General features: G+C 39.5%; 1 protein-coding gene and 1 long non-coding RNA gene across 10 annotated transcripts in view; one reads left to right on the top strand and one right to left on the bottom strand.

The window, feature by feature from the left end:
* The window catches only part of AP4E1 (adaptor related protein complex 4 subunit epsilon 1), a 68,298-nt gene extending 60,980 nt beyond the window's left edge, over positions 1-7,318 (bottom strand). For 5 of the 8 annotated variants that reach the window (XR_003430741.1, XM_027096679.1, XM_027096686.1 and 2 more), the window contains exons 1-3: positions 7,077-7,318; positions 5,023-5,094; positions 1,950-2,073 (exon numbers count right to left, since the gene is read on the bottom strand). Coding sequence is in view for 6 of the 8 variants with exons in the window: in XM_027096679.1 (XP_026952480.1) it covers positions 1,950-2,073; positions 5,023-5,094; positions 7,077-7,226 (346 nt within the window). In the remaining 2 variants the exon portion in view is untranslated. Of the gene's footprint in view, positions 1-1,949; positions 2,074-5,022; positions 5,095-5,786; positions 5,909-7,076 lie in introns of those variants that run through there. The other 3 variants (XM_027096680.1, XM_027096682.1, XM_027096684.1) reach the window with 3 other exon arrangements.
* A 97-nt stretch (positions 7,319-7,415) lies between these two features.
* The window catches only part of LOC113614830 (uncharacterized), a 105,019-nt gene continuing 87,093 nt past the window's right edge, over positions 7,416-25,341 (top strand). For both annotated transcript variants that reach the window (XR_003430742.1, XR_003430743.1), the window contains exons 1-2: positions 7,416-7,526; positions 9,909-10,022. This is a non-coding gene — a long non-coding RNA (uncharacterized LOC113614830). The remainder of the gene's footprint in view (positions 7,527-9,908; positions 10,023-25,341) is intronic.

Genomic DNA, 25,341 nt, shown 5'->3' with positions numbered 1-25,341 from the left:
GGTACTGAGATTTATTTACTCAGCAGTATTCATGTGAAAAATAAGAATGCATTATCCATCAGAGAAAGCACCAAAGCTAGCCTTAGAAATCTCAGGAGAGTAGATGAGGCAACGGTACTGGAGTAAAGGCATAAAAAATTTAAATGCTATCTTAAAAAAAACTTCCACTCATTAGCACACATAAAGAATATCTGATACCCACATACATGTCTTTCTAGGTGTCAATAAAAAACTTTCCTAAGGAAGATCATGAATCTCAGTAAAAATGACTGTGAGGTTTCCTTAGTCACTGTAACTATGAAATAACCCACATACAAGGTCCTTCACTGCAACATTATTTATTAGAGCAAAAAATAAAAACTACCCATATATCCACCAATAGGGACCTAGATGAAAATACTACAGTACATCCATCCGCCCACTGAAAACTATGCAATTGTATAAAAGTATAAAGATGTCAAAACAAGGTGCAGAGTAATCTCTGTAGCATGCTATCTTCTGTGTAAGAGACAGTATTTGAGTGTGTACTCATGAATTTGCTTGTTTTTTCAAAATGAAACAATGGAAAGATTAATCAGAAACTAATGAAAATAGTTACCCATGGGGTAAGGGGCAAAGCTGGTAGAGGGGTTAGAGATAAAAATGAAATTTCTCTGACTATACCTTTTTATCAGGTCTTAACTTTTGGACCATGTATAAATTACAAATTACATATGTAATTTTTACATATTTTAAAAATAAAATTTAGGGAATTCCCTGGCGATCCAGTGGTTAGGACTCAGTGCTTTCACTGCCATGGCCTGGGTTCAACCCCTGGTCGGGGAACTAAGATCCCACAAGCCGCGTGGCGTGGCCAAAAAAACCAATAAAATAATAAAAATAAAATTTAATTGAAAATGGAAAAATTACATGAAAGTCTAAAAAGCAAAATACAGCAACAGATGTACAAAGTATAGACTATCTATTGTTTTCTAAATTTCCTGTTGTTAGGGATCTCAGAATTAGTTTGGAAAAGACATGAAAAGACAAACACCATAAGACAACAGATGGTAGGAGCCACCTGAGAGATCACAGAAGAGTTAAAACTTGGTTTGGAATACAGAAAGGGAGAGACAGGATGCCAGAGGACACTCTACTTGGAGGGAAGAATGTAACAAATCTAGAAGACAAAAGAGTATTTTCGGTGGAGTGAGATTCAACAAGTGGAATACTGTGTTCATATAGTCTCAGAGTCTTTACCAAGACATCTCCCACGCCGTACCCATCATCTGACAGCACAGGTCAATATAACTTGAGAAGAATGTTGGTCCCTGACAACATGACACTATCAACTTCTTTGAATAAAGAACATGTTTTACTCCTATATTATTCTAAAGTGCTTCCTTCTTAAGTTTCTGATATAAAGCTGTACATATATGAATACAAGATTTAAGTCCTTGTTTTCCTAATAGACTTAAAGGTTGATTATAGAAACAAAATTTTTTAAAAGATACCTCAAATCCTCATAGTTAACAATTGTGAAACTAGGAGCAGGATATCGAAAATTATTCAAGTCAATTTCAGTTTTTATCTATTAAAAAAAAATCATCCCTTATCATTAAACTGATAAGGTTATACAGACCTTTTAAAATCAGCTTTACTGAGGTATAATTTACATATAAGAAAATTCACCCTTTTAAGTATATAGTTCAATGAATTTTGACAAAGTCTTCTAACCACCATCACAAGAACAGGCAATTTTTCATCTTTTCTATAACTCCAAAATGCTATGAATCAGGAAAATTGATTCCATTTTAGGCTGTGAGTTTTTGAAGTGTTATCTTTTAAAGCTTTGGAAATCACAAGGCAGTGTTCTAAAAACATACTACACACCTGCCACCATTCACTTTATATAATAGCCAGAACTTTAAGGACAACATTAAGTGCAAAAGTCTTAAACACATACATACCTACTCTTTTTTCTAAAAGGTTTCCTTGTTGTGCCAACTTGATTGCATGTATGTAACCAAAGGAAGCATCATATCCAAGCATTTCACAATATATAAGTCTCACCATACATTCCTTCATCATTTTCTGAAAAACAAAATATCCAGTAACAGTATAAATAAATAGAATCCTTTGATGTTTTTTTTTAGTATGTTGTAATCATTTAATAGGAGAGTTCTTTAATCCTGGCACTGAAGAAATAACATATATAAATTAATCACCCAAAGTCAGACTTTATAAATAAAGAGTTTCTCCCAAATTTAACTACCAACAGTACACATTTTAGTAAAATTATCTCAATATTTTGTTACTGGCAACAATACAAAATAAATCAAACGCAGCTATTTCTAATTCTAGGTGTCCCTCGCATAAAATTTGGTTATAATGTGACACACATGGTCCTCAGACAAAATTTCACTCGTGGTACCCTAATGTGGCTTCTAGAATGTACCACATCATTTTAACATACTTTGTCAAATGAAAGCATCCACAGAGTTCCCACAAGTTGGTAATAATTTCTGTAATGAAAATATTTTTCACATTTAAAGACTAAATTGCACCTGGAGTTTCTTCAGAATTACTGTGCTATATTATAATAGGCGATAGTTTGTTTTATAAGCATTACTTTTTCAACAATTCTCACAACTATTATGATTTCATTAATGGTATAATCATTCTAATATTTAACTTAACTGGATCTTTCAATATTTACAACACGAGCTAATAACTTGTTTTAAGAGATTCTATAAATCTGTTTTCTTAGTATGAGAATATCTGCATCAATATTTATAGCAAATTTTAATCAACAATTTAAAATATAAATGTGTTTCAAAATAAGAAAAGCTCAGACTATTTTAATATCTAAAAATTAATTAGGTTGATATATTACAGGATTACTGAATCACAAAATGCTTAAGAAACAGTAAAATAAAATGTTTTAAAGAATAAAATTTAATATTTCATATATATTATATACAGAGAGTAGATTTTATAGATATATATATATATATATATATACACACACACGTACATGTAAATATGAAGAGTTTAAAAATAAACCATAGGAAAATCTTAAGGGAATAATGTTTAATGATTTAATTTAGGTCCCTTGTGTTTAATAAAAGTTAATCCATCAGCTCATTAATTAAAACTACTAAACACTGAGAAAACAAGCTTAAAGTATACTGGAAGCCTCTTCAAAGGCTTCTACATCAATGAGTGGAAGTGTTCATTTAAGCCATTAAGTATCAACCCTGATTTTGTAACATTTTATCTCATAGTTTTTCAAAAGTCATTATGGACTTTAAGTAAAATTCTATTGCATTTACATTATTATTCTCTTATTTTTGGAGAAGAAAATGCTTTTCCCAATGCAGGAATTCACTCTAAAAGATTTCTTTAACAAATTATAATCCAACTTCTACATGACCACCTCAGGGACAGACTATTCTGTAAAGTATGCCCAGAGCTGGATGACCATAAATATTATAAAATCTTCCTTCAAACTCTGGCTCCCTAACTTCTACCTACTTATCTTAATTCTGTCAACACCAGGTTTATGCCTGGTAACATGAAAACTGTATTTACTGATGCCAATTATAGAAAATGGAAATCAAACTAAATGAAAAGAGAGAAGCCATTTCTCTGTAACATTTCTATCAAGTATCATAACACACAGTGATTTTATACATACACATAAAAACATATACATATCTATACATACACATACATATACACATACACGCATAGGTCCCATTAACTATGTTTTGAGTTTCATTTGTCCACATATTATTATGACCATAAAAGGAAATATATACATTCTCTCAGACTTTACAAGTGTTATTCACATACATAATCATGTATTCATGCAAAATGATCACCACAATATTTTTATTAGAAGGGTATTCCACAGCAACTTACACAAAGAAGGCACTCACAAAATATTTCCTGAATAAACATTGCTTGGAAAAATCTCATTATCTGAAACCACATAAAAATTAAAAGAAAAAAAAAGTAGGCCTTAATCTAACTATGTAGGGACAGTCCCACAGTCCTACAGTGGTCTGCATATGGTGGTCACAGCTTAAATAGTTGCTGAATGAATGCTGTTTGAAAATCAAATTATATGGAACCAAGTTTTTTAAAAACTAGATCCTGATTTAGCTATTGTGCAATATACTCAGTTTTACAGCAAGAAAATCACTTTTCTACCTTGTCAGCCAACCTATATTCTAAGATGTAACAGAAAATGAGAGATTTACAATATATCAATTCAGGTCTGAAAATACTATTTTATTTTTTATTTTTTTTATTTTTTTTTTTGGCTGCGTTGGGTCTTTGTTGCTGTGCGCGGGCTTTTTCTAGTTGCAGCGAGCGGGGGCTACTCTTTGATGCGGTGCACAGGCTTCTCATTGCAGTGGCTTCTCTTGTTGCAGAGCACAAGCTCTAGGAGTGCAGGCTTCAGTAGCTGCAGCACGCAGGCTCAGTAGTTGCAGCACGTGGGCCCTAGAGCAGGTGGGCTCAGTAGTTGCGGTGTGCAGGCTCTAAGGCATGCGGGCCTCAGTAGCTGTGGCGCACGGGCTCAGTAGTTGTGGTGCATGGGCTTAGCTGCTCCATGGCATGTGGGATCCTCCTGGACCAGGGATGGAACCCATGTCCCCTACATTAGCAGGCAGACTCCCAACCACTGAGCCACCTGTGAAGTCCCCTGAAAATATTATTTTAAATGATGTGTCCTAACCTTCTCCCAGTGCACAACATTAAAACAATAGGATCAGCCTTGGGGTCCCAGGAGTCCCACATTTATGTAACTATCATCATGTTGGCACTGAACTGACAACAGTCAAGCAAGTCTTGCTCTGGTGCAGCCAGTCAGCAATAAAAGGCTAAAATTAATGTCTGACTTGTTACCATCCATAACTGATCTTGACTGTGATAAATTAGATTTTAGCAACTGATCAATTAATGCCACTACTGAGTCCACAGTGGACCAGATTTCAAATTCAAAATGTGCTGGCACTGACTATGCAAACTTACCAGAGTTGTAGTAGGAGCAGAAACAGTTGCTTTCAGATTACTCAGTTCCTGCTGGATTAATTTCTCTTCCTCCTGAAAAAATGAAAATATTTGAATGCATGAATAACCATCTTTTTAAACTGTAACAGTATTTTTAAAGGGAAAAATATAACTTATAATATTTTCAATAAAAAAGATACATTATTTTAAAGGAGAGTTACAAAAATTATGCACTTAAGATTTGCCTACAGGCATTTCTCCAACTCTCAGAATCATTCCTGGAAAGAATAAATATTTTCATGCTAACTCACCATTCCTCTTTTCTTCACTCAGTTACTGTCCCCTTAAGGACGGGTTAGCAGAAAACCTTTTTTAAAAAAATTAACAGTGGAGAGAAAGTAGAAAAGCAATTCTTTATGTAGTGGCCCAGAATAAGGTTCTCACAACTTCTCCTTCTTCATGGAATACAGAAACAGGGTAAGAAGGCAGAAACAGAAACTGTTCTTTTCCCCTTAAACTATACTCTTCTTCCCTATCCTTTTTTTCCTTATTCTTTGCATCCTTTCCCTCACTTCCCATCTCTCTTTCACACACACATAATAAATACACTAATATGGTTACTTCTACTGTCTGCATTGTATTTCACCTCCTTAAGCACTTGAAAATTGACCCCAATTTTGACGAATATCATGCTATCTTTAAATTACACATTGAATTAGCAGGTGCCCATTAGGTGACTAACCAAGAATTAACAATGCTAGTGAAGTACAGCTACATTTAGATACCTTATGTACAGTTTCAAACTGCAGTTTAAAACCAAAAGTATTGGGCTTCCCTGGTGGCGCAGTGGTTGAGAGTCCACCTGCCGATGCAGGGGACACGGGCTCGTGCCCCGGTCCGGGAAGATCCCACGTGCCGCGGAGCGGCTGGGCCCGTGAGCCATGGCCGCTGAGCCTGCGCGTCCGGAGCCTGTGCTCCGCAACGGGAGAGGCCACAACAGTGAGAGGCCCGCGTACCGCCAAAAAAAAAAAAAAAAAAAATATTTTATTTCATTCAGCCACCTCATAAAAACTAGCAAAGGACAAAATTTTAAGACAAGCAATATCAAGTCTACAAATAATTGTTTTTTTGTGATTTTTGAATGTGAAGCATATCCTCCCCAGTACATCATCTTATTTCAGTTTAAAAAAGAACGTTTTTAAACCCAAAGAGCACTTTGAAGAAAAACCTTCTCTGTCTTTTCTTCTCTCCTGACACATATTTCATTGTATACTGCTTACAGCTGTCTTAAGCCCAAGATGAAGGACCAATTCCTTGGGAAAAGGAAATGTGTTTTACACTGTTTCTTTAGGGTCTAACACATAGTCTCTTCCACAAATATCTTTTGAACAGATTTTGACCTACCACATGATCTTTTTTTAAGATACAAAATCCTTGAAGCTTTGAAAAGTCTGTGGGAACTTAAAAACTTCCATTATAACTGCTCGTTTTCAAAGCCCATCTGAGGCAGAGACTTACTCAGCAAATAGTGCATTTGGGGAGAATTATGCTTTTTCTTTGCCCAACCCGTAGGTCTAACCTAAGAACCTCAAGCTCCCCAAATATACTGAACAACAGGTTCAAATGGCAGGGTCTGTTCTAGTGTATGACATCTAGCAGTTGAAAGAACCGGGAGCCAGAAAGAACCCGAGTGCGAAAGAAACTTTTTAGAAGAATAATGCTGACATTTCCATGGCACCTGGTAGTTTCACACGCTCGATGTCTCATCTAACTCTCGAAACAACCTATGAAATATGTATTGGTACTCCGTTATGTCAACGTTCAAGAAACACACGGAGGCTCAAAGATTAAAGATATCTGCCCCAGATAATAATGAGTCAGTGTCAGGGCCAACCGTGGAAACCCGGCCTCCCAGCTGTCAGTCCGGGCAGCAAAGTGACGCTTCCGGACAGACGCCAGGACCGACAGACACACACGCCTCATGCCAGCCCCGGAGGCTCGCCGCCGGACCGGAGCCTCCCAGCGAGGGGGCCTCCCCGAGGCGCCCCTGACCTCCCGGCCCGGAAAACACCTACGTGCTTGGAGGTGAGAGCGGTGATGCCGCGGACCAGGCCGCCCAGTCGGGAGGAGAAGGACGCCTTGGCGGCCGCGGGCCCGCTAGCCGACTGGTTCTGCAAGAAGAGTCCCGGCAGCGCCGTCAGCGTCTTCTCCACAATGTCGCTCATCGCCGCCGCCGCCACCCGCGCTCCGCTCACCGCCCGGCCTCATGCCCAGGCCCTGCCCCGCCGCCTCCCCGGCCACCGTAGGCACTTCCTGTTTGTCTGAAAAAGAAATCTTTATTCGCGTTCTGCGCGGACAAGCACAGTGTCGTTCTAGAGAGACGCCGCGGGAGGGCGCGAGAGTCCGCGAGCGAAAGCGCGCCAAGCCTGTGTGGACGTGGTCCTCCTGTGGAGGAGCAGAAGGGCCGGACGCTCCCGGTTTCGACGGCAACCCCTGCGTCCCGAGCTTCTCTGGGTCCTCCTGAGGTAGCCGCTGCCGTCTGTCCCTCTTATACTTAGGCCGCAAAAGTCTCCCTTTCCCTTTGGCCGCCTCCGCGCTGCCCGAGACCGCACGGGGAGGTGGCCATTCCTGGCCCTCTCTCGGCGGCCTCTCACTGTCTGGGGGACCACCGGCAATCCGCTCACCTCCCTCGGCCGCACTCGGAGGGGCGGAATCGATGCTGGGCCCCGGCGCCACGCTTGGCCCTGGCCCTGGCGGTGCCGGGGACCCTGGTGGTGTTGAATGACGGCGCGGCAGTCCTGTGGATTCAACCTACTGGGTTCAGCGCCCGCCGCGTACGGGGGACTCTTGGCCACTGCCTCTTCCCCTCCGCCCCCCTTCTCCTGGGGTTTGGGGAGGCAGCCAGGAAGGGGAAGTGGTCGGTTGGCCACCCCCGCGCCCCCCAGACCCCCTGCTCCTGCCCAGCAGGTCGCAGTCCTATCCTCTCACAACGCTGTGTTCTTTTGCATTCTAGAACTGATGGCAGTTGCCACTACATAAATATGTATCTCCCTGTCTTATTCATTGCTGTCACCTCAGCTTCCATCTAGAACAGAATCTAGTGCAGTGCTTTTGAGAATGTGGTCTGGTGAGTTCTGAAGGAGACCCTAACAAAGGATCCAGGAAGTCAAAATTATATTCATAATATTACTTAAATGTTATTTGTTGTTTTCACTCTTATCCTTTCCAGAGCATATAGAGAAGTTTTCAAGATAGAGGACTTAGAACCTCTCAACTGACTGATGAAGTGTGTGCTTGAGTACTACTCTTGTATTTTATAGATTCGTCTAAGGTTTAGGGTATAAGTTTTCAGAGTTTAACTCAGTTTGTCCTCAGTACTTCTAGTGTGTTCTTACAAGCTATCTTTATGATGAAATAAAAATTCATATTTTAAGGCAAGATGAGAAATTTAGACATAAAATTTTTCTCCACCCATTTGGGCCTCCTCTCTCCCCTCTAGTGTTCATTGTGCATCTGCATCATGCATTAACCAGACTTCCCCAATGGCAGAAGTATCTGCTCAGCCGTAAAGATCAGTTTTCCTTCTTCTGGCTCCAGCCATGTAACTCTTAGAAGATAACATTCCTTTCTCAATCCTGTAAGGGGTCACAGTGCTCCACCACTCACCTTGTATGTGCAGACAACTTTGGTGGACTTTATGTACAATGCCAGTATATCATTTCCCTTAAAGATAGTGGGTGGTGCACAACAGGCTGGTCAGATAACCTGGGGAGATACTGGGCCACACCTAGTGGAAGTTCTTAGCTTAAATATTTACTTAGAACGTTACTTGTATTCCACGTATTTTATAAGATTATTGTTTTTTTGCATCACCAAATGTGTGGCTGAGCCTCAGATAAAATTAATGATGATTAGGTGATTTGAAACTATTGGTCAAATATATAGTCCTATAAGATCAATGATCTTAATAGTGTAACTCCAAATATGGGAAGAAGCAACAAGATGGAACCGTTTCCTGGACCGTAACAGACTAGTAAGACAGGCAGTACAGAGGCTTTTGATTACTGTTAACAGGGCCTAGTCCAGTAATAGCACAGTGAGGAGCATATCAATGAAATCCTTGTCTGACCTGGGAGTGAGCATTCCTAGCACCATGGGACAAATTGGTCATGAAATGACTCCCAAATCTTAGTCAAAAGTAAGACCAAAAGGGAAGGGATTGTAAAATAAAGAATGTTACCTATCATCCAGTTATACAAAAATCAAGTCATCAGCCGCTGTAGTTGCTGACCTACAATATACCCTGAAAAGAATTCAGCATGAGGCACTTTGTGCTCTGGAAAACTGACAGAACTGGCCCTCAGATAGTTAGATATTTTTAGGAGAAAATTTTATGAACCCAGCATCTTCTTATACTTAGAAAAGCACTAAAACCATTAACTAATATATCTGTTCCTCGGAAATAGCAGTAACTTTCTACCAAGGTGAATGAATGCTTGATTGCACATACCCCTACGCCAAAGTCACATATACTACTGGCCTCCCCCTCTACCTCTTCAGAACAGTTCTCAGAGCTCTCTGAGAGACTGTCTCCCAGGTGGTAATCCTCAGTTGGCTCAAATAAAAGTTTCCATTTCTCCCTAAGAAAGAATTTTGTCAACATTCATTTATACTTATCTCTCCTCATTTAATCATCTAATAAATGGTATTTTGAAATCCCTAAATTCTCCTTGTGCCTGTGTAGAAACACAAGAAAAAAGTTCATTTTGTTTACTTGTTTTGCAAGAATATTTTTAATTTATTGAAAACTTTTCTAAATATTTAAATTTTTTCCAAAACTGTTACTTTTTAGAATTTAATCTTTTATTCTAAAATAAAATTTTGTTTATAATTTTTTTTTATTTTAGATTCTTTCATTGATTCACAAGAGGGAGATTAGAAGACCTGCTTTCTCAATCTCCCACATCTAAAGATGCTGAAAAATATGATATTGACATCAATATCAGAGGATTCTGAGTCAGGTAAAGGGAATAATCTGGGTGAAACTGTAAATAAGAAAGGAAAATGTGACAAAAGCTTATTTCTTTTCCTCGATGTTAGAGATGTTAATGATTTTTATTTTTTTTGTGATACGCGGGCCTCTCACTGCTGTGGCCTCTCCCGTTGCGGAGCACAGGCTCCGGATGCGCAGGCTCAGCGGCCATGGCTCACGGGCCCAGCCGCTCCATGGCATATGGGATCTTCCCGGACTGGGGCACGAACCCGTATCCCCTGCATTGGCAGGCGGACTCTCAACCACTGCACCACCAGGGAAGCCCAGAGATGTTAATGATTTACCTTATTTTGTCTTATTCAACAGAATATTTTCAAGCACTATTATGGTGCCAGGTAGGTTGAGGCATCATTTTGAGACCAATCATTCAGAGTTTAAAGAAAATTGAATATTTAAAATATGATAACCTAAAAAAAAATAAAAAATTAGAAAAAATAAAAAATTAAAATGATAACCTCTTTAAAAGCCAAAGCTTTTTTTGTTACCACTTTTCAAAGTAGAAATGAAAAACCAGCTGAAGCATTTTACAGGTTAAATTATTGTATTGCACTGGCTGGAGAAGGGCATACGATAGCTGAAAGACTAATAAAGCCTGTACATTACTGAGTGAATGTCTGCTAGATGAAAAATAAGTCAAAGAAATCATGGCAGTGCTGTTTTCCAAAGATGCAGTAACTCACCAAATTAGAAATTCCATTGCAAACATAAAGACTGGGTGAATATCCTATCTGCAGAATTATACTGTCTTTAAGATGGACAAAAATTATATAATTATAGATGTAGCTAGTCTTGTTGCTTTGCTTGTATCTGTCAGGTGGCAGCACCAGCTAATACTTGAAGATCTATATAAATGCCTGGCAATAAACTAAAGTGATGCTGAAATAAAACATTGTACAATTTTTTTTAATTTCATAGTTTATTCTGGAACAACTGTGCTGATATTTGCACTAATTGTATAAAAGCAATACTGGGCAAAACTGCTGGCATCTTGGCACAAATCAAGGCAGAGGCTCCCAACTGTACTCTTCACCACTGACACTCACATTTTTAAAAAAAGCCAGTTTCACAAAAGAATATCTTTAATGAAGCAGTAAGAATTTTTAATTTTATTAAATATCAACCCTTGAGTACATTTCTTTTAAATACTGTGTGTGACAAAATGGGGAGTACACATAAAGCAGTTCTGACATGTAACCAAGGTTTCTCAAGGAAAAGCACTGGTGCAGTTTGACTTGAAAGCTGAACCAGCCACTTTTCTTCATGGAATACAATTTTAATTGAAATAATGATTAACAAACAATGGCTTTCTTGAAAATGAGCAGTGAGTCTGTTGCCTCAAGAGAAATAACTGACAGTATTCATTACCACTAATAAAATTCAAACTTTCAAGAGTAAATTGGAATTTTGAAAAATGTGTATCTGCTACCAGGAGTCTAGTAATCTCTAATATGTAAGAACTGTTCTGACAAGATCAGTGGTGATATTAATGAATGTTATTTTTTGACAGTGTATAATTAAAAGTGTCAGTATTCAGAAGATCTGTATAACTCAATGAAACAATATTTTCCAAATGATCAATGCATGATGTTATAAAATTATGCACGGACTGAAGATCTATTTAAAATGAATATAGACCAATGATTTTAATGTAACCCTATACAAAAAGTTCACTGATATAATTAAAAATTGCAACAAACCTTTAAGAAACTACTGCTTGTTGAGTTTTGGTATGGTATCAAAAAAGAACATCCACAATTATTTGAAAAGGCTATTAAAATACTGTTTTTTTCCTGAACTACATATCTGTGTGAGACCAGGTTTTCTTCATAAACTTCAAACAGCATACCAACCTGTGGTAGGCTGGTACTGTCTCCCAAGGATATGGTCATATCCTAATCTTTGGACTTTGTGAATGTTATCTTATATAGTAAAACTTGCACAGATGTGATTAAATTAAGGATCTTGCAATAAAGAAGTTATCCTGGATTATCCCAGTGGGCCCTAAGTGCCATCATAAATGTTGTTATAAGAGATAGGCAGGGCTTCCCTGGTGGCACAGTGGTTGAGAGTCTGCCTGCCAATGCAAGGGACATGGGTTTGAGCCCTGGCCCGGGAAGATCCCACATGCCACGGAGCAACTAAGCCCATGCACCACAACTGCTGAGCCTGAGCTCTAGAGCCCGCAAGCCACAACTACTGAGCCCACATGCCACAACTACTGAAGCCTGCGCACCTAGAGTCCGTGCTCCGCAACAAGAGAAGCCAGCACAATGAGAAGCCCCTGCACCACAACAAAGATAGCCCCCACTCACCGCAACTAGAGAAAGCCTGCGTGCAGCAACGAAGACCCAACGCAGCCCAAAAATAAATAAATAAATAAATTTATAGAAAAAGAAAAAAAAGAGAGAGGTAGAGGGAGATTAGCCACCACACACAAAAGAGGAGAAATTGATGTAAAGGCAGAGGCAGAGATTGGAACAAGTAGTCACAAATAATGCCAGCAGCCACCAGAAGCTGGAAGAGGCAGGAATGAATTTTCCTCTCGAGCTTCCAGAGGGAGTGCTTCCCTGAGCACACCTTGATTTCTAACCAGTGAGACCGATGTTGAACTTCTGGCCTCCAAAACTATAAGGGATTACATTTCTGTTGTTTTGAGCCACCAAGGTAATTTGTTACAGCAGCCCCAGGAAACTATTGCAAACCCCACAATGATAGATTAAATGCAGAACCAAGCATGCGAGATTCCAGCTGTCTTATATTAAGCCTAACATAAAGAGATTTGCAGATTTGTAAAACATTGCTACTTCTCTCACTTTTTTCATTTTGAATATATAGTTGTTTTTTATTTTTTTTATGTTGTTAACATGTAATAGGTTTACTGTTGCTATTTTAAAATCAATAGCTTAGATTTTTCTCAGTTTTACTTTGTTAATTCAGTAAATATCTATAGATAAAACCCATGTAAACAAAAGCTTTGTGGGGGGGGGGCTCAATTTTTAAGCATATAGAAGGGTCCTGAAACCAAAATGTTTGAAAACTGCTTATCTAGTACATAGTAGGTGCTCAATTATTTGTTGAAATAATCATTATATTTATAATTCAGTCACAACAATCAATATATGAGTATAGGCCAGTGAACAGCAGGAGTTTAGGGGTAGGGTGATGTTTGCAAGGGAAGAAGACAAAAGAGTTCTCAGAAAAAGAAATTGGGGGGGGAGAAAAAGACAAAATTATCTCCAATTGACCAGGTTATGAAGGAATAATTGCTGAAACGACAACCAGAGCTTCCTACCCTGTGGCCCAGGCACAAAGATTGAATACCCACCAATTCCTACTATTCCTCCTCTAGCTTTCACCTCCCGAAACTAAAAGTTGAAAGTAGAGCTAAGAAACAAATGTTGAAAGCCCAGTAGTGAAATGGCTATTAGGAGAAGCTACAGAACTATATGGCAAGCCCAGCTAAGATTTAGAATTATAAGATGTGGAAACTGAAAGAATATTTGGAGTTCATCTATACATCCAATCAGCTAATTTTGTAGAAAAGGATACTGATACTTAGATTTTGGAAGCCACTTGACCAAGGTCGCACAACATTAGGGGTAGAACTGAAATTACAGCCCTAAATCTAGATTCTGAGCCTGTAATATTTCACCTGTACTTTCATGGTATTGACAGTAAAGAGGTTGTCTGTGGCTTCCTGTTCTGAGACTCTGGCTCCAAGTCCTACCCTAAAATGTAGGGGATATGGATGTTCTTTTTTAAGCTTGTAAATTTAGACTGTATATTTTTCCTGTAAATATGGGCTCTTCTTTATCCTTTTCCTGTCTCTACCTCTATCCCAGGTAATTTCACTCAGAATGACATACTGTCACAGGGATTGAACCTATTAAATTAAACCCTCAAGAACTGGATTTCCTCTGTCTCTTCTTCCAGTCAGGGAGGAAGGTGGCTCTCACTGAGCTGAAAATAGGGCAGAGAAGTGACTCAGTACACTTTAAGAAGGTGCAGTGGTCTTAGGACAGTAGGGGGCAAACTAGTTTATTCCCCTACAGGAACAAACAGGGCTGTCTAAGCAGGGGTGTCTCACCTGAAAATACATACAGATGTGTGAAGGGGTGATAAGTATTTTTCTCCAATACATTTCCTCAGCTTCCTGTTTTAAAACTTTTATTTTGAATAGATGTTAAATGCAGTTCATTCAAAATTCAAAATGTACAAAAAGTTATACACAGAAAAGTCTTCCTCCCTTCCCATTCCCCAGCCATCCACTTCCCTTCAGTAGAAACAACTGCTATGATCTATTTCTTCAGAAATATTTTATACATAAACATTAGCTTTCACTTTGAAAGCCTTAGATTCCACCCCTGTGCCCACAGAGAATTCAACCCACTTATTTTCAGAGTTTATCTCTAGGGAATCATTCCTTCATCTAACATTTTTCCAAAAATTCCTGCCCTCAGTTGATGGGACTGTTGAAGACAGACAACAGTTGTTCACACTCTCTTACTCAAAGGTTTCCATGCTGTCCCAGGAATGTGCACGGGAACCACCTGACAGAGGAATTACAGGACACATGCATACCCACGGCCCCAGTTCTCACCCTCTATCCTTGGCCAGACTCTCACCTAGGCTCTAAGTCATCCATCCCATTCCCAACCCCCTCAACTTCTAAACTCCATTTAGCTTTCTTCATCCCCTTGCTCTTTGCATTTAACATTTGGCAGTGTTTTCCCTACAAAGCCCTTGTCAGCTCTCACCAATAATTCTGATTTCCCACTCAAGCTAAATTGCCTCCATTTACCCCGATAACATGCTTAAAACATCCCCATTGCTCCACTTCCCCTGCCATCTTGCTTTACTATCTCATCTTTGTCCTGGATTATTATAAAAATCTTCTAATTAGTCACCCACCACCACCAATTTCTTCTCTTTTCAGCTAATCCTTCAGAGAGAGCGTTCTATTTCAGAATCTGATAATATTATTCTCAGTTCAAAATAGTCTGATGGATAAATTGCAAACTCCTTATCAGGGGATCTAGACCTCGATAACTTTCCCATTGCCCACCTCTCTAGCCTCTTTTCCTGCAAGGCTTAGGTTAGCGTTTTTTGTTGTTGTTTTAGGGATATTGAGCTGTCGATAGTTCCATGAACATGCCTCACTTTTAACTCCTCATGTTTTTGCACATGCTGACTGTTTGGAATATCCTTCTACTCTTTACTTAACTAGAAAATTGCTATTTATCCTTTAAAACAGAACTCGGGCATCACTTCCTCTATGAAGCCTTCCCTGCCCCATGTTTGTACCTTATACAACCTCTACTAAAATTGAATTGAAATGATCTATTTTTATGTCTCTCCCCTATTAGAACTGAACCCTCAGGGATAGAGAGCATGTTTTTATTATTCTCAATTCCAGAACAGAATCTGTATCTATCGTCATGGAAAGATATTCATGGTACATTGATATAACACCAAAAATATAGTAAAAACGTAACACAGGAACTAAAATGGAATACAAAAAATATTAAACATAACAAAAGACAATAAAAGAGGAACAGAAAAAAAACACGTGGTACATAGAGAACAAATAGCAAAATGGAAGACATGAATCCAGCCATATGCATAATTATATTGAATCTGAATGAGCTACTTCCTCATTCTGTTAATGTGGTATAGTACATTGACTGATTTTTGTATGTTGAATCATTCTTACATTCCAAAAAGAAATCCCACTTGGTCATGGTGTATAGTCTTTTTAATGCGCTGTTGAACTCTGTTTGCTAGTATTTTGTTGAAGGTGTTTACATCAGTATTCATAAGGGATATTGATATATACTTTTTTTTTTCTTGTAGTGTCCTTCTCTGACTTAGGTATCAGGGAGGAATTTGAAGAGGATTGGTATTCATTCTTCTTTAAGTGTTTAGTAGATTTACCAATGAAACCATCTGGTCCTGGGCTTTTCTTTGTTGGGAGGTTTTTGATTACTGATTCAATCTCCTTACTAATTATGAGTGTTCAGATTTTCTGTTTCTTCATGATTCAGTCTTTGTAGGTTGTGTGTTGCTAGGAATTTATTCATTTCTTCTGGGTTATCCAAATTGTCGGCTCACAACAGTTCATAGTATTCTCTTATAAGCCTTTTCATTTCTGTGGTATCAGTTGTAATGTCCCCTCTTTCATTTCTGATTTTAGTTATTTGTCAGTTTTGTTGATCATTTGAAAGACTAAATTTGGTTTCATTGATTTTTCTGTTGTTTATCTGTTCTCCATTGCATTTATCTCTGCGCAAATCTTTATTGTTTCCTTCCGTTAGCTTTGGGTTTAGATATTTCTTCTTTTTTAGTCACTTAATGTGTACAGTTACATTATTGATTTGAAATTCTTTTTCTTTTTTAATGTATATGTTTACAGTTTCCCTTTTAGCACTATTTTTCTGCATCCCATAAGCTTTGTATGTTGTGTTTTTGTTTCCATTCATCTCAAGGTATTTTTTAATTTCCTTGTATTTTCTTCTTTGACCTATTGGTTAAGAGTATGTTGTTTAATTTCCATACATTTCCAGTTTTCCTTCTGTTTTTGATTTATACTTTCATTCCATTGTGGTTAGAAAAGATACCTTGCATGTATTTATGATTTCAGCCTTTTGAAATGTATTAAGGTTTGTGTTGTAGTCTAACATATACTCTATCCTAGAGACTAGTCCATCTGCACTTGAGAAGAATGTGTATTCTGCTGTTGTTGGGTACAGTGTTCTATATATGTCTGTTAGTTCTAATTGGTATATAGGGTTGTTCAAGGCCTATATTTCATTATAAATCTTCTGTCTGGTTTTTTTGTGCACTATTGAAAGTGGATATTGAAGTCTCCATCTATTATTGTAGCACTGTATTTCTCTTTTCAATTTTGTCAGTTTTTCTTTCTGTTGATAGGTAGGAGATATAAGTGAATGGATAGATACTCCATGTTCATGGACTGGAAAGAATCAATATTGTTACGATTGCAATTTCTGCCCAAATTGATCTATAAACTGTATGCAAAACCTTAGCAGCCTTTCTGGCACAAGCAGACAAGCTGATCCTAAATTTTATATAGAATATCCAAAACAATTTTTGAAAAAGAAGAACGAAGCTGGATGACTTACAATATCCATTTTCAAAACTTACTGTAAACCTACAGTAATCAAGACAGTATGGTATTGGCATAAAGATAGACATATATATTAATGGAACAGTATTGAGAGTCAGGAATAAATTCTTACATTTGTGGTCAATTGATTTTCTTTCTTTCTTTCTTTCTTTCTTTATTTATTTTTGGCTGCATTGGTCTTTGTTGCTGCTCAGGCTTTCACTAGTTGCAGCAAGTGGGGGCTACTTTTCATTGTGGTGCACGGGCTTCTCATTGCAGTGGCTTCTCTTGTTGCGGAGCACGGGCTCTAGATGCACGGGCTTCAGTAGTTCCGGCACACTGACTCAGTAGTTGTGGCGCGCAGGCTCAGTAGTTGTGGCACACGGGCTTAGTTGCTGCACGGCATGTGGCATCTTCCCAGACCAGGGATCAAAGCTGTGTCCCCTGCATTGACAGGCGGCTTCTTAACCACTGCGGCACCAGGGAAGTCCCCATCAATTGATTTTCAATGAAGTAGCCAAAACAGTTCAATAGAGAAGGGACAATCTTTTCAGCAAATGATGCTGGGACAATTTGATATCCATATGCAAAAGAAATGTTAACTTAGACCTTTATCTCACACTATACACAAAATAATTAATTCAAAATGGATCTTACACCTAAATGTAAAAGTAAAACTATAAAGGTTCTAGAAGAAAACATAAGATAAAATCTTCATGAACTTAGGCTAGGCAGAGTTTTTGTCTGTTTGTTTGTTTGTTTATTTATTTTTGGCTGTGTTGGGTCTTCGTTGCTGCACACGGCCTTTCTCTAGTTGTGGCAAGTGGGGGCTACTCTTTGTTGCGGTGCACGGGCTTCTCATTGCAGTGGCTTCTCTTGTTGCAGAGCGCAGGCTTTAGGGGCACAGGCTCAGTAGTTGTGGCGCACGGGCTTAGTTGCTCTGTGGCATGTGGGATCTTCCCGGACCAGGGCTCGAACCCATGTCCCCTGCATTGGCAGGCAGATTCTTAACCACTGCACCACCAGGGAGTCCCAGAGTTCCTAAATATGACATCAAAAGCACAGTCCACAAAAGAAAAATTTGATAAATTGGACCTTATCAAAATGAAAACTTGTGTGCTTCAAAAGATAATATTAATAAGTTGAAAAGACAAGATACAGGCTGAGAGAAAATATTACAAATTGTATATCTGATAAAGGACTTTTATCTAAAATATACAAAGAACTCATAACTTAGTTATAAGAAGACTAACAATCCAATTTAAAAATAAGGGAAATATTAGAATGCACATTTCACCAAAGAGGATATATGAATGGGTAAAAGGCACTTAAAAAAAGATGCTCAAGGGCTTCCCCGGTGGCAGAGTGGTTGAGAGTCCACCTGCCGATGCAGGGAACACGGGTTTGTGCCCTGGTCCAGGAAGATCTCACATGCCGCGGAGCGGCTGGGCTCGTGAGCCATGGACACTGAGCCTGCGCGTCCGGACCCTGTGCTCTGCAACGGGAGAGGCCACAGCAGTGAGAGGCCCGCGTACCGCAAAAAAAAAAAAAAAAAAAAAAAAAAGATGCTCAACACTATTAGTCATTAGATAAATGCAAATTGAAACCACAATATGATAGCATTACATACCCACTAGAGCTATAATCAAAAGGACAGACAATACTAAGTGGTAGACAAGATGTGGGAAAATCTTCATGTATTTGTTGGTAGGAAAGTAAAATGGAAGAGCCACATTGTAAAACAGATTGATAGTTTTTTTTTAATAACCTAAACAAATTTCCCAGAAATTCTACTACTAGGTATCTACCCAAGAGAAATGAAAATATATGTTCACACAAAGACTTGTACATAAATGTTCATAGAGGCATTATTCATAATAGCCAAAAGCTGGAAGCAACCCAAATGTCCATAAACTGATGACAGATAAACAAAATGTAATATATCTATACAATGGACTATTTTTCATCCGTGAAAAGAAATGAAGGGACTTCCCTGGTGGTCCAGTGGGTAAGACTCCACGCTCCCAATGCTGGGGACCCAGGTTCAATCCCTGATCAGGGAATTAGATCCCACATACATGCCGAAACAAGAGTTCGCGTGCTGCAACTAAAGAAGCCCGCATACCGCAACTAAGAAGTCCACATGCTGCAACGAAGATCCCTTGTGCCGCAATTAAGACCTGGCGCAGCCATAAATACATAAATAAATAAACAAATATTTTAAAATAAATAAATAATATTTTAAAAAGAAAAAAGAAATGAAGTACATGCTGTATGGATAAGTCTCTAATACATTGTGCTCAGTAAAAGAAGCCAGTTACAAAACACTATATATTGTATGATTCCATTTATAGGATAGGATCAGAAAAGGCAAATCTGTAGAGACAGAAATCAGATCAGCAGTTGCCTGAAACTGGAGGTGAAATTGACTGCAAATACTCATGAGGGAACTTTATGGGGTTTTGGAAATGTTCTAAATCTAGGTTGTAACAGTGGTTGCACAGCACTATAAATTTACTAAAAATCATTAACTGTACACTATTGTAAGTGAATAATGGGTAAATTTTATGGTATGTAAGTTATATCCCAATGAAAGTGTAAAGTATTTAAATGAATTTTAGAAATGCTCATTTATTATTGATTCACAGTTTGCTGCAGGATCTTTCTGGGACTTAGTGACCAGAGATGCATGTCAAATGGAAAGAAAGAATTTGTTAGAAAAATGAATATATTGAGGACGGCCTATAGGGAGTGGCCAGAGAAAAAGTTCAAGAGAGCAGCCTTGGGAACGGCCAAAAGTTAGTCAGGAAACGCTCCACACTGAGAGGCAAGGCCTAGAAAAGGAGACGTGATGGGTAGAGTTCTGGTGACTGCAATAGTCGGGATTTAGGCAACTTTAGAGAACACCTTCATGCCCAAGGGGGCACCAGAAGAGCAAGTCCCAGTTGTGACTGCAGACATTCTCAGCTGAGGGAGGGCAGTCTCTTAGGTTCATTCAAAACCCCACCCAGGTTCTTCAGAGACCAGTACTCTCAATTTCTTTTTATTTTCTTTCTTGGGAGGAAGGGGGAATTTGCCTGAAGGTGGCTTCCTTTTAAATCTGAAAATGGGGCAGGAAGAGCCAGCTGAGGCCCTGTGACTGTCTCCAGGAGAGAGGCAACTGTTATAGCCAAAAGAAACTGCCCTTAGAGGAGCTTTTTCAGAATGACACATACTATTTTCTTCCTCTCCCTCTGTGACTCAGATTCATATTTCACACAGACCTTTGCCTATGTTTTCTTTCCTCTGCCTTGACTGCTAGCCAGCAGACTGTGCCCACAGTGTTTTCCCACTCCTGTTCCCCAGTCTGAATCAGCCTGGTGAAAACATTAGCTGGAAGAGATCTGTGTTTACCAGGTAAATTCCTCTAAAACAAATAAATTTGCAATGAAAATCTTTATTTAACCAAGAGTCCTCCACAGCACAGCTTATGCGTAACCTAATTCAAGCCACAGTCAATGAAACAAAATTCTAATCCATACCATGTATTTGGACAGTCCAATGGAGCTTACTTGTAAAAAGATTTGACCTGTAGTACTTTCTTTTCCCCAAGGAGCTTGAGAAATAAGTAGAGGCAAAAACAGAGCCCCTTCGTACTTGGAGAGTATTTTCCCACAGATAACTTGTTTTAAAAATCCAGTTCCCAGGAAACCCTTGTAAGGACTTTTCCCAATAGTCTACCAGATCCTGAACAAGAAGAAGAGATAGACTGTAGATTCAATAAGCAGGATCTTCTCAGAAGGAAACCATGGGAACTTTTTCAATCTTCAAGGAGGCTCTAATCCAAAGCACTGTAAAAAATGATCAAGAGATCAGAAATGAAACAAGGTGAAGGAAACAAAAGTAGCATTCCAAAGAGGTGATAATATACTATCACCTGAAGTGGTATTAATCACCTAAAGAGGCCTGAGGCTATACTAATAAACTAATGAGAGTCAAATCTTTAAAAATACAGTACCTAGATCATATGAGAGAATTAATTACATCAATTGTTCCTACTCCTAAGAGCAAGATATTCCTCAAAGGGCATTATTGTGGAGGGAAGTCAATTTCTCCCTCTCCCAGGTCCATAAAATAGAATCTCCACTTCTTCAAAATTGTGAAAGACATTTGCCTTCCTGATAGTTCCCTCGCGGTTCACCCTAGGGCAGGAGGGACTCAGCTGACTGGGCCACTAGGGAAGGAACTGAGCACACTCGGCCCCTGCTTCGTCTTCTCCTGGGACTAGCCTGCCCGCCAGACAGGTGCCTCCAGCCCTGAGCCCCCGCACACATGCATCCATCCCTGCCTCCCCAGGAGGTCTAGGGGGCAAGTGTCAGGAAGTCTGGTTGTAAGCCCTGACCTGTGGGGCTCTTGCACTGTGACCTTACCCTATCAAAGATAACGCTTCTATCTCCATGTCTGTTTTTCATAAGGTTCTGAACGCAGAGGGGGTAAGAGCTGCAGTTTATTGGCCTCTTCAAAGCCCCCATATTAAGACTTTAAGGAGCCCTGCCACTGAAGAGTTTAAAAACCAGCGAATAACCCAAAGAAATGACTTTAGCAGGAGACTAAATTCACCATATGCCCTTGAGCAGGAGCTGAGCTCCTCAGTCGGGAAGGGAGCCACCTCTTCCAGAAGAGGATGCAGCATGAGGGACTTGCACATGGGACAGTGAGGAGGCAGAGACAGCTTCTCAGGAGCCAGAAGAGGGGAGACTGACGTCACTGCAATCCCCTCACGTCTGAGGTGTGAAGTGGTGGCAAGAGTCATGAATTGGGACCCAGAAAACTTGTGTTGAAGTCCCAGCTCTTATCAAATGTGCAGCCTTTACTATTCTGAGCCTCAGTTTCCACATTTGTAATGAGCATAAATAGCATTCCCACCTACCCTGTAGGGGTACTTTGAGAAATACATTATGTCGTGTATGTGAATGTTCATGTACACTGGAAAGCATGTTAGAAATATAAGGCAGCATGAAAAACATAGTGAGGACAAGGTACTTGAAGATATTTTGGGGTGGAAGTGCTGGTATTTTCCATTTGATCTTCCACATCCACTCTCCATTCTCATCTGTATCCTAGAGGCTGAACTTTCTGAATTGCATCAATGGGTTCCCTTGTCTTTTGGCTGCTGGCTGAGTTTCATCAATGAGGAGCAACAGAAGAGACTGGAGAGGGGGCTATTCAGCTGCTTGGATTAGACTCCCCTGGTCTCCTCCCTGCTGCTTCTCCTCCGGTTGGCTGCATCTCTCTATGGAGGGCACAGCTAGAATCAAACTGCCTTCTCCACACAGTTTTCTCCCCAGACCAGCAACATTGCCATCACCTGCGAATTTGTGAAAAATGCAAATACTCCAGTCCTACGCCAAACCTACTGAGGCAGAAACTCCAGGGGGAGGCCCAGCAATCTATGTTTAACAAGCCCTGCAAGTAATTCGTACACAGTTTGACAACCACTGCTGTAACTAACTACTCTTTTTTTCTCTCTCACAGCTACTAACCCTGCGATACTGTCCAGTCCTTTGTTGTTTTCCCCCAAACTCTGTTTGCCTTTGTAAATAGTCCTTTTACTATACTCTCCTCAAATTACTCATTTTGAGTATGCCATGGTTTCCTGCAGGACCCTAACAATGTCAACAAGGGGCTTCTTGGGATCCAAAAAATAAGACAGCTAACTGCTTTGTCCTCTGCCTGTGAAAAGGACAGGCCCACTGACCAAGCTGAAAGAAAAAACCTGTGATGGGATAGCCAAGTAAGGAGATCTAGTTACAGATCACCCCAAAATCCTTTAGGCAAAAGCTTGCAGTGGATCTCTGTGTTTCAGGAAATGTTTGTTTGGTAAACTAGGAAATGATGTAATATCCTTGTGAGACATATGACTAAAATCTGAGGTTTTTGTGTAGGCTTGGGCTGTAATGTTGGTTTTTACCAAGGGCTTTAGTCTGAGGAGGGAAAATGCTAAAATAAGTTGCTACTTGCAAAAAGAAGCTGATGGTATTTCTTTCCTTTGGCCTGGTCCAAAGCTATAGCAAGCTAAATTCATACCATTTATTTTTCATCCAATATGAAAGTCGTATAGACCAAGACATAACATTTGAGAACCAATAGAGAATAAACAAGTTCAAAGGGTCAGTCTGACTAGAATGTATAATGCCTAAGACAAAGGGAGACTGTTTCTAGGTGTTTGTTTCCTCAGGTCTCTTGTCACAAGGAGTCACCTTGTTTCCAGGGCATAAATCCAAGGCAGAAATATTCAACAGAGGTCAGGAAGGTAGCCTTGAGTAAAACTGAGAAGCCCCACTCCAGCAAGTCATTTCCTTTGGAAATGTAAAGGTTAGTAAGCCTGGAATCAGGATAAGAAAGAGGCTTTGGGAAAACTTAGCCCAAAGTGCTAAACTAACACAGGTTTTTCTTGCCTTTGTGGAATGAATGTATTGCTTTTCCTACAAATGAAGAAACTGGTTTTCAAAGTAACATCTCTTATTTATGCTTTATAAATTTGGCCAGTAATAACTGGACCCTAAAAAATGGCGAGTCAGGCTAAGCTTGTCTTCAAATTTTGTCTTTAATTCACTTTTTAAATACAATTCCCCTCCATCTCTCCTTCCCTTCTCCCTTTTCCCCCCTCCCCTGCCCCAGAGATCCATGGTTTCCTCAAGCTGTAACCTGTGTGTTCACAGCCCACCACTTGAACAACCTTCCCAGGTTTTCCCCTCTTTGAACTTTTCCAGAGCGCACTCAGAATTTAAAGGAACAGGGTCCTATCCCTCAGGGCCTAATGCAGATTATGGTTATCTACTTCCCACTGGGTAAGGGGTTGCTTGGTAACCCTCTTACCTGAGGCAGCTACCAGAGTGAACTGATCTCAGGGACATAAGGCCCTGCCAATCAGTAACTGTGTGATCTTGGGAAAGTTACAAAGAAAGATGCAAAGAATCATAGATTCTTGGGGTTGAAAGGGATCAGTGCTTGAATACATAGTCTAATACCTTACAGAGGTTTTATCCACCTTCTATTTAATGTTCTACTGAAAATAACTTCTGTCATTTATTGAGCACCTCCTATGGGCCAAGGCCTGAGTTAGGCATTTGTATATATTGTCACTAATCCTGAAAATAACCCAGCAAGGTAGTTAGCACTAGCCCCATTTTACAAATATGAAACTGAGACTTGATAGGGTGACTTAGTCCAAGTGGCAAAGCCAGGGTTCGTACCTATTGCAGTTGGCCTGGAAGTCAGTGCTCATTCCACTTGACTGTATGATCTTCTAAGAGATCCCATTCTAACCCTATAACGGAAGCATACTTTATTTTTTTAATATTTTATTTATTTATTTGGTTGCACCAGGTCTTAGTTGTGGCTTGCAGCCTCCTTAGTTGCGGCTTGCTGGCTCCTTAGTTGTGGCATGCGATCTCTTAGTTGCAGCATGCATGTGGGACCTAGTTCCCTGACCAGGGATCAAACCCAGGCCCCCTGCATTGGGAGCGTAGAGTCTTATCCACTGTGCCACAAGGGAAGTCCCTGAAGCATACTTTATAATGAGCTGAATTTGTCTTCCTCTACCTCCCACCCACCTTCACCTCCAAGTTCTACCCCTCGGTATAGCAAAGTCGTCTTCCTCTTCTACATGCCACTCCTTCAGGTATTTGAATACTACAGACTACTTTGACCATCCTGAAAATATTCAGCCTTTCCTCCTATGAAAGTTTAAAATCCCTTCACTCTCCTACTGATTCCTTTTCAGTTCGTCTATGTCCCATATATCAACAACAAAAACCTGAAGCTTAATATATGTACAGAAAAGTGCACAGATTATATACACACAGTGAAATTTTTACAGAGTCACTCCTTGATCAAGCAACAGAAGCATTACCAGAACCCTAGAAGCCCATGCTATCTCATCTGCGCCTCCCCCAGAGGTGACCCACACCCTGACTTTTAATACATGGATTATATAGAGGGAAGCACACAATCTGCATCCTTTTGTGCCTGCCTTCATTTGCTCAACATTGTGAGAGTTTCATGTCATATTGTGTGGAGTTATAGTTAGTTCATTCTCATTCATTCCTTTCTGTGTACTTCTTAAAATATTGTGGTAAAATATGTATAATATAAAATTTACCATCGAAACAATTAAGTG

This window comes from Aethalodelphis obliquidens, unplaced genomic scaffold (assembly GCF_003676395.1).
Source record: "Aethalodelphis obliquidens isolate GAN/ISIS:26980383/991018 unplaced genomic scaffold, ASM367639v1 scaffold105, whole genome shotgun sequence".
In the NCBI taxonomy this organism is placed as follows: domain Eukaryota; kingdom Metazoa; phylum Chordata; class Mammalia; order Artiodactyla; family Delphinidae; genus Aethalodelphis; species Aethalodelphis obliquidens.
Note: the sequence above shows the minus strand (reverse complement) of the source record. Positions and strands in the feature narration are given on the sequence as shown.